The 17,683-nt window shown below is 41.2% G+C and overlaps 2 protein-coding genes across 4 annotated transcripts in view; both read left to right on the forward strand.

Annotated features, from left to right (window-relative positions):
- The first annotated feature begins 777 nt into the window (after positions 1-777).
- zdhhc7 (zinc finger DHHC-type palmitoyltransferase 7) lies at positions 778-12,467 on the forward strand. Of its 2 annotated transcripts, none has more exons than XM_068730876.1 (8): positions 778-922; positions 1,975-2,070; positions 5,646-5,996; positions 7,595-7,719; positions 7,887-7,983; positions 8,366-8,447; positions 8,918-9,048; positions 9,359-12,467. In XM_068730876.1, exons 3-8 carry the CDS (start codon positions 5,652-5,654, stop codon positions 9,539-9,541), a joined length of 963 nt encoding a protein of 320 aa, XP_068586977.1. In that variant the 5' UTR covers positions 778-922; positions 1,975-2,070; positions 5,646-5,651; the 3' UTR covers positions 9,542-12,467. The 2 variants fall into 2 exon arrangements, with proteins under 2 accessions (XP_068586977.1, XP_068586978.1); XM_068730877.1 differs by having other exon boundaries at positions 5,651-5,996.
- A 283-nt stretch (positions 12,468-12,750) lies between these two features.
- The window catches only part of terfa (telomeric repeat binding factor a), a 6,093-nt gene continuing 1,160 nt past the window's right edge, over positions 12,751-17,683 (forward strand). Inside the window, exons 1-9 of one of the 2 annotated variants that reach the window (XM_068730111.1) lie at positions 12,751-13,165; positions 13,619-13,714; positions 13,872-14,008; positions 14,101-14,187; positions 15,135-15,275; positions 15,603-15,727; positions 15,921-16,451; positions 17,243-17,353; positions 17,439-17,567. In XM_068730111.1, coding sequence (XP_068586212.1) covers positions 13,015-13,165; positions 13,619-13,714; positions 13,872-14,008; positions 14,101-14,187; positions 15,135-15,275; positions 15,603-15,727; positions 15,921-16,451; positions 17,243-17,353; positions 17,439-17,567 — 1,508 coding nt within the window. In that variant the 5' untranslated portion in view covers positions 12,751-13,014. The remainder of the gene's footprint in view (positions 13,166-13,618; positions 13,715-13,871; positions 14,009-14,100; positions 14,188-15,134; positions 15,276-15,602; positions 15,728-15,920; positions 16,452-17,242; positions 17,354-17,438; positions 17,568-17,683) is intronic. The other variant, XM_068730112.1, reaches the window with a different exon arrangement.

Raw genomic sequence — 17,683 nt, forward strand, 5'->3', positions numbered from 1 at the left:
ATAGTGTTGTGTTGCTCGGTTCAAGCCACTTGGTTTGTTTCCTGTTTACAGAGGCCCCGGCTGTGTGTGAACACCAGATGTTTTACTCAGTGCACAACCCTAAGTGGACCGTGATGAGATATTTGCTGAATTTGACGAAAAAGTGTATTGGATTAGAATCGGTGACTTCTTAAAACGCGAATGACCCTATTCAGAGCCAGTGTTCGGTTTGTCCATTCTGGGTTACTGTAGAAACATGGCGGACCCGCTCTGTATGTAGAAATAAACAACTTTCTAAGGTAACAAAAACACAATGAATCTCATTTTTAGGTGATTATACACTTAAAACTAAATCATTAATAGTAATATATTACATTTCTGCCAACACACTGTTCCTTTAAATTGAAATGAGGGCACACATCTTCAGTTCAAGGCAATTACTAATCTCTAACATATTAATAATAAATAATCTGATTTAACAAATATATACATGCATGCATCAAACATTTAACAACTGCACTTTTACAAACTACAAGTTATCTCAATCATGATAGCTAGACCTTTAAACTGCAGTACTTCAATGCAGTGTAGTTTCTCCAAGTTTACTCGTGGAGTGTCACTCTAATGTTACTGTATTTAGCAAATTAGCACCTGCGAGTGGAGAACTGAGATTATCAGTTTTGTAGTTGCAACTGTGTCCCAATCCACGAGGTGACGCTGTTTAACTAACAATCATTACCGCGGACATTCACGAACGGTAACGGAGAAACCCGAGGCTAACCCCGGAAGCTCCGTCGTTACTGGTGGCTGTCAGCCCGTTGTTGGAGCGATGTGTTACTGCTGCCGAGGGTACGGCTGCGTTACAACTGGAGTTTAGCCCAAACACAAGCCTTGAAGATGTATTAAGACTGCTTTCCCAACAAAACAAATTAGAAATATCAAGGTATGTCATTCAGCTGTCGCTCGGGAGGCTCTGCTTTTGCGCTTGTCGCTCGGCATATAGCATGCTAGCTGTGTTAGCTTTGGCTAGTTAGCGAGCGAGATTTACCATCCAGTCCGCATGCATATGAAGTGTCAGGCCAACAAGCTGTGCGTGCGCGTGCGCGCGCGCGCGCGTGTGTGTGTGTGTGTGTGTGTGTGTGTGTGTGTGTGTGTGTGTGTGTGTGTGTTTGCGTGCGTGTTTGTGTGCGCGTGCACGTTTGTGTTGAGTCTCAGTCACGACCTTTACAGTTATCGTAAAGAAGGGCTCTCTAACGTCACACCTCTCTAACTAACGTTAATCTGTTGAGGTGCTTCCGTTTGTGGTTTGTCTGGTTAAATCACGTCTTATCTGGCCGGATCTGATGTTGGACAGTCTTAGTTATCCACTTACACTATTAAATTGATGTAAAAATGTCACTTACATCTCAGTGTGGAAACTATTGTAATAGTAATTAAGAAAAACACGTTTGATGGTGGTTGTTGGTATCAGTAAGTGTTGCATGTCGGTGTTCCTGCTGTAGTTTGGTGGTTTGGACAGAGACCTTAGCTACATCGAGGTGGTCAAAACCCTCTGGACAGGATTCATTACCACTCCAGACTCATTAGAGGAAAGTCAGTCAACAGACTACAAACAGAAAATATTTGCAGTGTCACCACATTGCTATGAATAGTCAGTTTGGGAGGAAGCAAGCATTGTACAAACTGTGACAATGTGTGGTAATCTCTTAGAACAGCGCTGTGATAACTCCTTCCTGCATCGAGTTTATCATGTTTTGATTTTGTTGAAACTTTTATTCAGCTGTATGGTCATGATGGAGGCTGTGGTTTTTGATCCAGATGAGCTGTATAGCATTATACTACACTCCATATAAATACAGTTTCAACAAAAACAAAACATGACATTCAATTTTAGTACACTCCATTAGGGTTTAGCTCGGTGTATAATGAACTGGTATAATGAATATGTTTGTAATTTAAGATGAAACACGTTTGTGTTTGTGTGTCCTTTTTCAGGTGTTGGCCTCCGTGCCAGCCTACTCGTCTTCATCCTGAATGCTGGTCCAGGAGGTACACGCCACAGCATGTTATTGTGAGGAGAGACCATATTAGGTAGGTTGCCCCACAGTTTTCAGCTAAAAGAGTGCCATTCCTCATTTTGTCTTTCACTTGTGAAAAGGACATTCTATAGGGAGATACTGAAATTTGTTTTGGTCTGAACACAAACCTGTGACACTGAATGCTTATGGCTTTATACATTTAAAAGTATAATGTTTACTGTATTTGTGCAACAAATTGTGTATTGAGTTTTCAACGGCTTTTATTTGGTTGTTGATATTGTAGGTCTAATGTTTTTTACAGAGGAAGCCATATAAGTAACAGGTCATGTATTGGTTGTGTATGTAATACTACTGGCTATTAGATGTTTTTTCATGTATTCAGTTGTGTCAACATTCTCACCCAGAGGTGGTTTTATTTTGAGTTCTCACTGTTTTCAGTAGCATTGACATCAGGTTGGCCCTTAAGTTGTTTATGCAATTTGGAAATGTGACAGTGAAACATAAACTCATGTAGAAAATCGAAACCCATTTGTTTCAGGGATATTTTTGGCTGTTGTTTCATGTAATTTTCTTTGACAGTCGATGCCAGCTATGACTTAGTGTGTGATGCCTCTGCGACAGAGTCTGGACAACCAGTCTGCTTTTTTGGATCTTTCTTTCATTGACCACAGAAAAATGAATACGCCTTAAACTAGTCAAGAGCGTTTTCTGTCTTTGCAGAACAGTAATTTTTCTTGAGATTTTTTTTCATTTTCTAATCAGGCATAATAAGGAGAATGGGTTTTTACTAGTACTCTAACTGTCCAAAAATGTCTACTGGCATTGCTAGCATTTTCCAGCATTTTTCCTAAACTTCTACGGTTTCCTTCCATCGTTGGCTTTATGAATATAAACAATCAACAATCTTCAGTATAACCTCCTTCAGACACATGTAGCACGACCTATGTGCTCGTGCATGTTCTATCAATTATTCCCCGTACAACTCACTCTACAGTGGTTGATTTTACTGATTGAGCCCCTTCTTGTGTCTCATACTTACTAACATTTTATCCTGCCTTTGCGACTCACTATTCTAATTGAATCCTGCAAAGCAAACTTATGAGCCCGATGAATCGGCCACTAATCACTGTGATTAAAGGCCCGTGCGCACTCACAGAGGTGTTTTCAGTTATTCTGACTATTAGACCTCTAGTCTGATGGAAGTTGGATGGAGCAATGTTGTGATTTAAGTAATTTACTGTTTGTATTGTGATGTTAGATTTTAATGTCAGTGGCACAGATTTAAAGTCGGTACCAATTATATTTTCACAGAGAACTTCCATTGTTGTGTCACCAGCGGCGACAAGTCTTTAACCAATCCAATTTAAGTGCTGCGTGAAGATTACAAGCTTAACCAGCCTCTGACACTTTACCTGTCTTAGTGCATATCATTTTGAAAGCCAAGAGCAGCAGACCCACCAATTATACTTACACTAAATGTGTGACCTGAACTGGACTTTTAGCTGGCCCTCTGTTTCTCTGTCTGTCAGGAAGACATCTTTTGTGGGTGTGAGGTTGCAGCTCTGCAGGCCAAACGCATCTCATCTCTGTTGGCATTTCCATTTTTACAAGCAATTTAGATGACACCCACTGACATGGAAAGCATTTGGATGCAAGCAGGAACAAACAGCAGGGTGGTGCTTGGAAGGCCGCCTTAGCGCTGCACCACCCATCTCGCTGAAAATGTCTCATTTGATTAAAAAGCTGAGCAAAAGGAAGCAGTCATTTGCTTCAAAGCATTACATCAGAGTCTACCACAACAATGCGTCAACGAATGCAATAAGTGCCTCTAACTAACAACTTTAGTCAATTCTGTGTCTAAACATCAGATATTTAGGCAATCTTGTTTTAACTGTCGCTGACATTTCAGAAATAGATAGGCTGTGTCATGAGAGCACAACATGTGTGCATACAAGTTTATAATGCCTTTCCTGTATTAGACAAGTGAGGTATCTCACAGCTATGTCAATACAGTCTATTTATATTTTGTATTATACAGTTAAATACACTCTTATCTGCTACATTGGTATCAGTAGCTACCTGAATTTAATCTTGTCCCTTTCACTTATGGAGTATGCTTAATTTGGGCAGAGAGATTGTTTTTGACCTCATACAATCATACAGTACATTACAATGTGAGTTTTCTTTTTACACCAGAATAATTTAATCACAAATAAGTATGTGAAGTATGTGTTTAATTGGTTCATATTGTCTCAGTGAGTCACAATGAAGTCTGCCAGCAGGAGATACTGAGTCTGTAGATTATTATTAGCCCGTATTCCTCACATGTTCCTCAGCTGCAGGATCAGTTTCCTGAAGGGATCAGGTCAGCCATTGATTTATCTTAACGTTGCGGACATTATTGTCTCACGGGTGGGTCATGGACGTTCTCTTGTGACCGTGACATAAATACAGAGGAACTCCAATGACTCAGGTCTGTTGTGATAACAGCTGCATGGCTCAAAGTTGACTCACCCTTGCTCTACATTTACATTTGCCCCGCTTGTGGTGCGGTTCAAGGATGGTGAGCAAGATGTCTGTATAGCTCCTGGCTAGTTTGCATTAAACATGGAGAGAAAAAAAAAAGATATTCAGGGTTCACATGTGAAGTTTTCTGGTGATTTTGTGACAAAATATCCCCAAAGTTTAACTGTGGGTTTTCTCTGAAAGGACACCCAAGGCTGTAAACTGCCTCTTTGACGTGTATTTCATGAATGACTGGTTCATTTTTCTTGATTTAGTCTGCACTTCGTACTGTATAGAGCAGGGGCTCTCAAACTTTTTGGGGCCAGGGACACCTCACCTTACAGGGGTTAAAACCATCCTAAATACTTCAGACCTGTTTCATAGTGACATAAACACATCTGTATTTGAATCATGTTAGTACCACTTATATACTTTTAAACAAAGTGTAATTTTATATAAATTTGAATTTGGACTCAACTTGACAGCTTTTTTTTTTTCTTTACCAAGTTATTGATCTCAAAAGCTTTAAGAAAATGAAAAGTAGTAATACTGGCATAGTGCTAATAAATCCAGACGTTTCATGCTGACTTCCAGTAAGTGCTTCAAATTTAAAATGATGAACTTATTGCTGTGTGTCATAATCGTATCAGAGTTTCTATTGGCCCAAAGCTAATGTGGGTGGGAGTAATGGACACAGTATGCTTGTCTATTGCTGCAGACGGTCCCCATCTGTGGACATATGCGCAACACAAGAATACAGCACAATTATATCATCTTTAGCTCAATATTTCCCGGACCCCCTGACAGATTGCCATGGACCCCACTTTAAGAATCAGTGGTTTAGAGTACCTTCAGAGACGCAGTACACTGGATAAATGCTATTTCCTACTTGTGCAGTTTGTTTATCAGAGTATTGTTATGATAATAAAAAATCTCTGTAAACTATTCTCACTGTGAGTCTTGTATACCATTCCTTTAATGTTATTAGCTACTGTGATAAGTGTCCATCCTTATGAAATATCTACTATAAAATACTGTATTTGTCTTGTCCTGTTTTTTTATTGTGAGAAGACCGAGACAGTAGCCCTTTAATCTTGCTTTGAATATTTCCCCTAACCCTAGGGCAGGATGCAGTCTTCAAACCACCGACTGCGAGACATGGAGCAGCACCACCCGCTGCTGTCGGCAGGTGCAGATGTCGAGACGGGAAGCCTGGCAGCCGGGGTGATGGTTGGAGGTCCCCACTCTGGCCACGCAGCGGGGAACCGCACCATGTGGTTCATTCAGGACAGCTGTGGGATGGTGTGTGCCGGCATAACCTGGTTCCTGGTGCTGTACGCTGACTTTGTGGTGAACTTTGTCATGCTGCTGCCCGGCAAGAACTTCTGGTACTCGCTGCTGAACGGGGCCACCTTCAACTCCCTGGCTGTACTTGCATTGGCCTCACATATGCGCACAATGATGACTGACCCGGTAAGGCTAAGTTAAGTAAAGTAAGGTTGAGGGAAGGAGGGAGGGTAAGAGGAGGAAAGCCGAGTTTGAAATGCAGTAGAGAAAGAGAAAACGTAGTCGGTGAGTAAGACAAAGCTTGAGTGTCTACAAAACAAACTCCACACTACAACTAGAACCGTGAACTCAGTAGAGCGCACATCTCTGCCAGGTGTGTCTGCAACAGCCACTGTTGTATTGTGTGAAAGTGCCACAGAGCACAACCAACAGCTAGTCAGCAGTGTGAGTTCTGGTAGTTCCGTTAGCTGTTAGCCACTCTTCAAAACAATAACAGTGTGCAAACTGTTTCTGACCCACTGCGTCTCTAGCCGCTGAGTAGCGGCGATGCACTCAGATGGACAGACACAAGACCGAACTTAAGCCTATCGGAGATAATAAATGTTACCCTACATTTGTAGCTCCTATACTAAATGAATGCTGTACTTACAGTTAAAGCAAAATGAACCATTTTAGGTAAATACAAATTGATTTGATATCGGTGCTTGCAATCTGGATAGAGTTGTGGTCAGGAGGAGTCGTACTGTAATAGTTGCCTTGGCAGTGGTTGTAGTCACTCACTGATATAATATGGGAAGCTGAGCTGAGGGGAAAGATATGTGAGCAGTCTACTAAATTGTCCAATTTCATTTTCTAATCTGAGAACAGTATTGTTGATTTTTTTACCAAATACTCCCAGAAAATGAAAGGCCCAGGAACAAAGTCAGGACCTTAATGTTTGCATTTCTCACATCTGAACAACTGTGAATGCAATCATTTGCTGGCTTTTCCTACTGCAGTATGTGATGGCACAGTCAAGTGCTGCTTGCCTGAGGATCAAAACTTTGCCTTGAAGAGAGAAAGAGAGAAATTAACTATTTATTTGGAGCCTATCAATGTGCAGACATCCTTTGTGCCCTGTAGTTCAGTATTTTTTTGTCTTGCACCTGAGCATATTTTCCAGTATGTGCACACACTTGGTCTCTCTTCTACACTCAAGTGTAAGTGCCACAGGGATTGTTCTGCACTTTGTTACTGATACTTTGTGACTATTTGTGAATTCAGCCAATTCATGCTTCGGGGTGGGTTGTAGGTCAAATACTGTTGTGCTGCTGCTGCAGTGTTGACTCTTGTTTACTCAGAGAAGCTAGATGTGTGATGACAGCTCCACTGGTGCTTTCTAGCCCGACAGCTCAGCCTCAACAATTGCTCCATTTGAAAGCCCAAAATAGTACACAGAAGGTTGTGCAGCAGTGTGTAACACTCTAAAGGTCTTACGTTTGTTTGTGCATTTCACTTTATGATTCACTCAGGTAATGGCTCAATTGTAGGTTCCCAGACCAAACAGATTACTTTACATCCAATCTTAATTAACTCCCAAAGACGAGTAATAATTGGGAATGTGTGTACAGCTGATCTGTGTTTTATGCTTTTTTCACCGTCCTAGAAACATATAAACGATCGTGAAATTGCTGCAAACACAAAGACACACAGCTTGAGTTCTCTGAGCCATAATGGCCCAATGCAATTATTTAGACATTTGTAACTGACTGTGTTTGTCTTTGTCTGTCTTCCCCCCTCCTTAGGGTGCGGTTCCTAAGGGGAACGCAACCAAGGAGTACATGGAGAGCTTACAGCTGAAGCCTGGCGAGGTCATTTACAAGTGCCCAAAGTGCTGCAGCATCAAGCCTGAGAGGGCACACCACTGCAGGTCAGTCTTACTGTGACGTGCTCCTTTACTCCCGCCTTGTAGCATCCAAATTGTGCTTTTGAAAACATCTGTATATGCACATGTTGTGTAAACGGCAGCAGTCGAGTTGACTACATTAACCGAGTCAGTGAGTCATGACATCAACATCTTCTCTTTCCTGGCTGCAGTATTTGTAAAAGATGTATCCGGAAGATGGATCACCACTGTCCCTGGGTCAACAACTGCGTGGGAGAAAAGAATCAGAGATTCTTTGTACTTTTCACTGTAAGTATACAGAAGTACTCGGTGTAGTAAAGGGCTGTGGTAAAGATAGAAAATGCAAGTTTATGGATACAGTAATTACTTTGAATTACTTCATGCTCATTATAATAAATAAGTTTACATTCCTCTTGACTCAACACATTTTTTTCATTCACATATTTTTAATTTTAGAATGACTTAAATTAAATACAAGGACACGTGTGAGATGAAGTGTTTAGTTTGTGGTCAAAAGATTTTAGAGTTTTATTACAAATGTGAAATAAACTAACCTACAATAACAGTGTCTGAAAACCAAGTGGATTTATGGATTTATAGCCTTTCTTTTCTGCCTTCTCCGTCTCCTTTTCTCATTATCTCTCTCCTCACCCCTTTCCTCTCTTTGCAGATGTACATAGCTCTGATTTCTGCCCATGCCCTGGGCCTCAGCGGCATGCACTTCTTCACCTGTATTAAAGTCCAGTGGAACGGTAATGCCTCTCGCTGGGTTGAGTCAACCATGACTTGTATTTGAGTCAAAAAAGACCAACGGAGAATGTCAGAGAGATGAGTCAGAAATACAGCTATTTATACAAGAGACTGAGACTGCAAAGAGATATGAAGAGAGACAGACGTAGCAGAGAGGAAAAGGGAAAGATATCGTTATCACGTTAGAGAGAACAGCACAAGTCATTGGAGTTGTGCAGCACAAGTATCACAGAAAATTAAGATATTATTTCATTCTTGGTACACCAGCTTCTACAATATGATGCTTTTTTGGGTATAGCTTTAGTTTTCCAGCTTGTTAGAATCAGGTAACAGTTTTGGGAGGATACATTAGACTTCCTGTGTGCACATCCAGTCGTATATTGATATATGCATCGGTAATTTAGTCTTCATTTGACATTTCAGTTCTGTGCAAAATAAAAAAACATGTTTCTTCTTCTCCCTCTGTTACTAGAGTGCAGTGCCTTCTCTCCAGGGGTGTCTGTGCTGCTGCTGATCTTCCTCTGTCTCGAAGCCATCCTCTTCCTCACTTTCACAGCTGTAATGTTCGGTACGCAGATCCACTCCATCTGCAATGACGAGACGGTCAGTATCCACTTCACCCCCTCAAGCTTTGCTCTTCTCAAGTTGAATAGCTAGGAGAAAGATGACAAGGGAACCCTAGTCTTGATAACTGTGTTTGGCTCTTCAAGTATATAATATATGTTATTAGTTTGATTTAATGCCTTGTTTTCCCCGGTGAGGAAACAAAGTAGCAATATGATACCCTGTGTTTTTTTTTCTCAGGTTTGTCCCGAAGCTAATGTAATTGTGTATGTAGCATGCCAATGAGCCACAGCAAACAGTAACTTAATGAGGAATCTTTTATTCACAGAGGGGTTTGAATGTCTTGCAGGAGATTGAACGTCTTAAAAATGAGAAGCCCACATGGGAGCGCCGCATGCGATGGGATGGAATGAGAGCTGTGTTTGGGGGTTCGCCCTCCCTGCTGTGGTGCAATCCGTTCACGGGCCTGCGTCTGCGGCGCCTGCTGCTGTTGACCCATGGTCGCCGCGGCGGGTCTGAGTTCTCTGTTTGAGAGCAGTGGCAGAGCGACGCCGCTCACCAACACTTAACCATCTCTAAAGCAACATTTCTTGTACTATATCCTCCTCGGGACGGGGCAAGGATGGACCTCTGCTCCCTGAGGCTGTGCTTCACATGTGGGTGACGGGGAGACAGGCTGCTCCAGTGGGACCCCCAGTCAACCACCACTGAAAGTTTGTTTTCTCACATGCTGATGTAGACCCAAGTCCTTTTTAGTCTGCACAAGTGTTCTGACCAACTGGAATATTGTTTCTAACATGAGCAGATGTTTTGGTTTGTTTGTGTGTTTTTTAGGTAAAGCATGCAGTATGTAACTCAACAGAGTCTTTTATTCCTCGTGAGATGTCCAAGGTGCTGTTTGAACTCAACTCATGCACCCTAAGTACACAACTCCAGCAGTTTGTTTTCTTTGCTGCGCACATAAGGTTCAAGACAAGCGTTTGAATCGGCAACATATCTTTTCATCATCACTGGACCAGACGAAATGCTTGAAACTTGTTCCGTTAGATCCAGACAAAGGGAATCACAGTGGAGGACATACACTACTTACATGGCACTTGAGAGAACGTCTGAATTATGCAGCACAGTGCTGCCTTGATTTGCATGTATACCGGCTCAATCAGTCCGCATCTCAGCCAGGAATTGAGGCTTTCATTATCGTCAAATGAATGAACGGACTACTGTGAACACAAGCCTCATTCCTATTCAAGAGGACTGAGTGGTGTTTCTTATCTGTTCATCCTCTTTTTCGTGATTTCCTTCATTTGGATGGAATTGTTGATTCTTTAGCTTACTCAGGCCAGTAGAAATGTATTGTCCCTTTTTTAAATAACTGCTGGAGCTTCTTTACCTTTCATCGCAGTGGAAACTCCTCAATAGTCGACCATAATAATGTCTCACTGGAGATGACAACTGTTATACTGAATCGTCATTTAGATTAAAAAAAAAAAGAAAAAAAATCTTTTTTTATAAGTTGTACAGACGTGTGTCCGTAAATGTGCCGTTCCACCACTCCTACATGCTGCTCCACTTCTCATTCTCTACCAATGATCAGTGCCCCCCCCCCCCCCCCCCCCCGACCACTGATATGCCTCCCTGTGACTTCATAAAGAAGTGATTCAGGTTGAACAACTTAGGCTAAAGGCTACTTCTGTGTGTGGTAGGAATCCATACGCAAGAACTTTTGGAAAAGACTTCATAGCATTTAAACTAGACAGAGCTGAGTTTCAGACGTGGTGGCTTTGCATGCACAACCTCCTTTTGGAGCTCACTCTGATCTACAGAGCTGAGCTCCATTGTGCAGTCAGCCTGTAGAATTAAAAAGGGGGCTGCTTTGCTGAAAGAGGCTGGGGTACCAGGCTCATTGTACAAGTTCCAATACTGAACAAAGTCTCGGGGAGCTCAGCAGACGCTTGCGAGGCCTTTTTCCTACTTCACTCCAGAAATGTCTGGACTGTAACATCTAGTGGCAGGACAGTAGCAGATAAGTTATCCACACTTATCCATGCCTATAAAACCACTCAGTCAAGGGAGTTTTTCAGCTTGAAAGATTTAGTCATTATTGCCATATTTATGTTTTCATTCTGTGACAACTTGTCTCCTATTATTACTCCACATAATCAATGGGCGTGTTTGCACTGGATGAATGCGACTTCAAGAAGCATTGGACGATATACTGCTATGTGTTCTCATCTGTGGTTGTCAGGAGAAGGAACTCCACTGTTTACACTAAATGATGATAACTGATGCTCTATGGCTTTAATGTTTTAAGAAACATGCTGTCATTAGAATGTAAAATGTATCTATTTAAGGGACACAGCACTGAAAGCTAACTAATATCAGGGGATTTTATTAATGCTGGCCTCATTTTATTTTGCTGGACTGCATCACCTCAGCAACAGTTTTCAGATTAAATGTCCCTTTCTTATTCATGTCATACTCAATCTATTCTCCGCCTGGTTCATTCAGCAAGTATCCTAACATGCTCAATGCACTGTTGTGTAATTAATGAGGTGCACAATGCAAAGGAGAAGAGTTCAGCCAGACACAGCATATCCATAAAAATCATATGCAATCATGACATGCCGAGCCAATGAGAGGACCAGTCTAATAAACACAAAAAGTTACCTGAGCGAAAACGTTAATGTCTGAAGTGAGACTTGAAGTAACAGTGGCAAGACTAAGACACTGTTAAACCTTTAGTGGTATTTGTGGGACGTAGCAGAACGCCAGCGCTATTTATGGACTGACAAATATTTCTGTGATGACTGCGTATGAATATTGGATGTTGATTGGTTTATTTTGGGTAAGCCTGGTTGATGTGTACAAGTATTTCACAGTAGGATGGTCCTGTTTCATGACTTAACTCAGATGCTGTTGTCATAATGTCTTAATTTGGGATTCAGTTACAGGGTATGTAGTTTTATATTCATGGTCAGCATTGGAATCAATGAGTGATGATTTTTAAAGGGTTATACTGATAATTGTATTTTCTCCACCTTCTGCTGTGTGACTTTTAAAATACAATCAACATGGGGAGAGGATTGGTTGACAATGTGCAAAATTATGTTAACGGATACAACACTATTCTATCAAAAGTAGTTTTTTTTCTCATACTAGTTTGCAGTTGAAGTGGATTTGCACAGAAAATGTTGAACATTTTGTGTTAATGATTCTTAACAGGATGGATGAATTGCCACTAATACCGCTATGAACAGTCGAGAGAGCTTTTGTTTCCTACTGTCCTGGGAGAATTTGTCCCTCAAGAACAAAAGTATTTCAGCTTTACAAACAAAGTATAAAGGTTGCCATTAACAATATATAAATGGAATGTTTTATTCTAGTTTTTTTTTTTTATTAATGTGTCATAATCTTATGTCTTATATCCTCAATGTCATTATTTTGCATAATAAACTTGATTAAATTAAAGCTATGAATAGTGATTGTTTGTCCATCACACACAATTAACCGACATACCGTGTAGGAGATTTGCCCGAAGTTTATAAAAAAAAAAAAATCGATGTGAAATGATTTTAATGTCTTCGCAAATGGAAAAAGCACAAACCAAAACCTTGAACACTTCCTTCTGTCCAGTAGGTGGCAGTATAACGTTTCAGAAAGGACATTTTCTTGTTATTTTATGTTATTTTGTACTTTTAGTCCCTGCACACGAACTCTCAGGAAGTACTCTTCCAAAGCCTTGATCAGGTCCTGTGATCAGGTCTCGCCTCATACGGATGGATTGTGATATTTAAGTTCAACACTTACGAAGCTAAGCCAGTACATTCATATTCAACGCATTTTAAGTCTTACACTTGTTGTGGCGCCACACCACAGACGAAGAGCTGCCTGAGAGAATAACTCAGGGTGTTTTACCTCATGAAGTGCTCGCAGCCCTAACTTGCACCGCCTTCGCCGGAGAGACGTTAAGCTGAACTCTGTCCAGCTTCCGTTGATGGTGTAAACATGGCGGCAAAGGAAACCGTTGTCAGCAACAGAGCTGAAGTGGAAGCTACTGTCAACCGCTGGATAGTGGACTACTATTCATTTCTGTCGTTAGAATTGTTTAAAAACGAGAAATACGAAGAATTCTGTGCTATTCGAGATTTAATTCACAGTAAGTAACACACTGCTTCACCGTGTGCTGGCCTCTTACCCGACGAGGAGTTTGTTATGCTAGCTTAATTTATTATGTTCGACCAACACTGTTGTTAGAAAAACATACCTGGACTAAGGGTCTGTTTCTGTTTGGTAAGAGATACACTTTTAGGGTTGTGAATTCATGTTAACTGCTTGATTTTTTCAAATGTAGGCTTGGCTAACCTCCTTCAACTCCATGTAGCACACAGTATACGAATTAGCATATATACTTTTTATTTATTTATTAAAGCAAAGTCATTCCACATCCTCCATCGTCTGTTACCCCAGTACCTCCACTGGACCATACACCAATACAGTGATTTACATAACGAACACAGTGTCGAGTAGAGTGAATTAGAGCCTCCTATGAGTGTGAGTGTATTTATTTATTTTTGGGGGAATGACAAGCTAATTCCTTGTCTCACTCTAGGTGTCTTGACTCGTCCTCTGGAGTCCTCTGATGTCATGCAAACAAAGATCCGAGTGTTGCAGTTTCTCTCTCGGATAAATGACGGTGAACATCTTGGTGAGATCAACCATCATCATACCACTAACTTTGACTACGAAAGTATATCCTTACGTCCTAACTGTTTAACCGAGTTCAATGCTTTTCCCTAAATCAAACCTACTAGCACATTGCGACCCAAACACCAAGGTGAACATTGCTTTGTCTTTGCCTGCAGACCTGTTGTTTGAGTCCGATGAGTCCCTTACTCCTCTGGAATCAGCCTTAATGGTCCTGGAAAATATAACCCAGGAATACAGTACGTCATTGCCGCAGCAGGATTTCGAGAGAGTAAGCACTTCATTAAAAGAGATGGTGAGTGGATTTGTGTTATTATTTTGTGACAGATGTTTATTAAATGAAAAGATGCAGCTTAAATGTGTTTGGTGTTTTTCTTCTGTTTGTAGATGGTGGGGATGTTCATTAAGAATAAGCAGTTTGACAAAGCAAAAGAAGTGGTGAACAAACACTTTCCCAAATCCATGGTTGGCAAGGTGAGTTACTCAACTTCAACAGCACGTTCACTCAATAACTCCTTTCAGCATCTAACTTCCTCTCTTTTGGTTACTGCATTCATATGGTCATTAGTCGCACTACGAGTGCATTGTTATTGTCCATTGCAAACACAAATGTAGTGTATTGAATCGTAAACATCCAAGTGACAATATTACAATTAATGAAATATAAGGATTAATAATAAATAAGCTAAACAGATAAGTTTGTAATGAAATTAATTTCTTCTTGTGATCGTCAGTATTTATTCCAGCATATTTGCAATCTCAACCATTGCACTTCTGCATTTTTGTTTAAAATTGACACATACGGTCTAGACTTATTGACATGGTATGTTCTTCCTTTTTGTATATATAGATTTATTCATATATTCTATGTACATAAAAGGTAAATGAGCTAATCAGAGAAGCGAGGGGATGAGTGAGCAGCAGCCTCCTCGGCAGACCTCTTGAAGAACCCTTTCTGCTCGCTGGCTCCATTCAAGTCCCCTTCAATCACCTGATTGTAGTTGATGGATCCTGGAGCCTCCACATCTTCCTTGTTTTTGAGTTATTCGGCTGAATCTCCGTTCTGTAGTCACCCCTCCTCCAGCAGCCCTCTCCTTCAGTTGTGTCGTGCAAAATAAATGGATGATTCATATGAAGAAGCAACAGATCTTCTTTTAAATGGCATCCTCAGTCATGGGATGCAAAAATCTACAGACAACACTTGACTGCTTGTTTGTTGAGTTTCTTCTTTTATAGTGTGTGTGAGACCAACAACCAAAATGTAAAATATAATCAGGCTATTATATTTAGATATACATATTGCATATATCTATTCATTTTGAAGAAATATTCATGCCTTATTTTTTAGGTATATATATATATTAGGTTTAGGTTTATTTTTTGGTGTGTGTGACAGTACTTGATGTCTGTGTTCTCTGTAGAAAGCGATATTCATGGGTCTCATCAAGAAGAAGAGTAACGTGCATGAAGCCATCGAGCAAATCGACTTCCAACAGTTCAAGAAAGAAATGTTGGCTTTTTGCCAGAGTCTCTGCCCGTTCAACGTTCCCTTTCTCCACAAGGTATGAAATTTTAGCTTTCTTTATGCTGAGATATTTCTGCTGAATGACCATTGAATATTAAAAGTTTAGGTTTGAGATTTTAAAGCCCTTCAAAGTTAACAGCACACATTTTGAGATTACATCAAAAGATTTTTAGAAGCATATTCAGTTGTTAACTTATCATTAGTCCTCTTAAGGCTTTGAAAACACTTTTCACAAGTCCAATAAGAAAGCCTTACCTGTAATGACTTACACATCTGTTCAGCCAATTCACAGATGCAACACTGTTGATTTGCTGCTGTTGGTAAATGTCTTAAGACTTGTAATGTGATTTGGTTTGTGTAACAGGCTGCAACACAACTTCTTAATAAAAGGCTTACGGAGCAAGACGTCAATGCCGCTGGACCTGATGAGCAAGACGAAGCAGTCCCCTCCTCCAGTCCACCAACAAACACCATTCAGTTTGCCCCATGGTAGGCTCTCTCTCCCTCTCAGATCATTTCAAACAAGCTCATAATACATCTCCGTTAAGTCACGTGACATCATATGATACACCCTCTACCCCTCTGAACAACACATTATCTGACTGATAGCAAATCTTTATTTATTTACTGCAGACCCTTCTTGCACCCCATTCAACCTCTTTTTCTCTGTCTTATCTACCAGTACACTCACAATAATCCAGAGGACCAGGCTGGAGGTGGCCTACAAGGCTTTGGCTGCAAGTTCAGGTGAGAGGATATTTGCTCAGCTGGAGGAAGAAGTGGAGGAAGAGGAGCAGGCGAGAAAGGAAGCTTTTTCGCGGCGCCTCTCACCTGCTCTGAGAGAGGGCACCATTCTGGACTCGGAGCAGGATGGGCTATTTCAGAGAGACTCTGGAAGCCCCATGGAGGCTTCCCCAGCAGACCAACTACCACAAACGGATGCTGTTTCTCAAACAGAGTCGGGTTGGCTCTCAAAGACGTCCCCAGTGCTGAGAAACGCGCACCCTAACACTGTGGCACGACTGGTGATGGAGCCGGACAGCCAGGGGAGCTCTCAGTGCACAACAGCTTCACAGGAGCAGGATGTCAGAACGGAAGAGCCACCACAGCCACCGGCTATACCCGATACAGACTCACAGAGCCTGGAGGCAGATACTGAGGTTTCCAAACCCATGCGGAAGATCCCCAGACGAGCCAACAAAATTTGCAGCAGGTAAATATTTTTTTTTAAGAAACATAGTTGTTGGCTGTATTTAGAAGTCACTTCTTTCATCACAGAATACTACGGAGTCCAGTGATTTGGTCGGGGGTCTGTAATTTCACACATGATAGTTTTACCATCTTCACCAGACGGCTTTAATTAATTAGTGGAGATGATGGCTTTCACTCTAGATGCTGTCAGGCAGGCGGTAGCTTTGAGCTACTCTCACCTCAGGGATGGAGGCCTGTCTGAGCATGCGACAAGACAACGTTCTTCAAGTATGCAGGGTGTAACACAGAGCACTCCTTCCAATAATACTAGTTCTGAAAATAAATAATGCAAAAATGTTTTAACACAGGTTCTGATGACGCACTGCACCATTTCATTTCATTTCATTTCTCATCTTTCATAACAATTGAACAATCAGACAGGAAAACACCGGCACACTCAGATTAAAGGTCCTTTTATTTATTATGGGCTTCTAGCTGAAACGCGTTTGTTTTGTGACATAATAAATAAGAATACCTTTTATCTCTGATCATCGGCTCGATCATCGGCTCAATCAACAAAACGTTCCAGGAATTGTGGAACCACAGAAAGTAATTTCTGCAACTATACTGGGAACTAAGTCACTATTGTACACTTTCCGGTTTGTTATTCCAACACGTCAAGTCAATTTAAACTAGGAACTTTAAAGCAACACTGTGTTTGTGGTTCACATTTGATTCCACTTTATGGGATCTGGCAGGAAATGAAATCCTCTTTACATAATGCTTGACTGAGTCTCAACTGTCATCATGCAGTCACTCCACTAAGTCACAACAGCCTGCATCAGACAGTGAGGAGGACCCGGCTCTCTGCAAAACACCTGTGCAGAAACCTCGTAGAAAACTGGCCAGCGATCTTCTCAGCGAGCAAGTCCAAATACAAACTTTGATGTGATGTCACTATGTTGGTTCATGACTGTCGACGTTTGATAAACGTTGTGTTTTCGTACAGGGTTCCAGAAGCCGTCTGTATCACCGATTCCACCTTGGACAGCTCACCCGAACTGTCCCCCGTCCCCCGAACGAGCTCTACTCCTAACAAGGACTCTGCTCCAGACCAAGCTCCTTCCCACTCAAAATGGTGAGTGAACATTAAACCAGCAGCTCAAGCATAGCATGAAACTTAAGTCTTTTAAACCTTCACTAAAAGATAAGTCAGCATGCGTTTGGGTTCCTTAAAGCCTAAGGCTGCTACTA

Source organism: Cebidichthys violaceus, unplaced genomic scaffold (genome assembly GCF_023349555.1).
Source record: "Cebidichthys violaceus isolate CVI_PGR_0920_01 unplaced genomic scaffold, fCebVio1.0.p SCAF_5, whole genome shotgun sequence".
NCBI classification, from domain to species: domain Eukaryota; kingdom Metazoa; phylum Chordata; class Actinopteri; order Perciformes; family Stichaeidae; genus Cebidichthys; species Cebidichthys violaceus.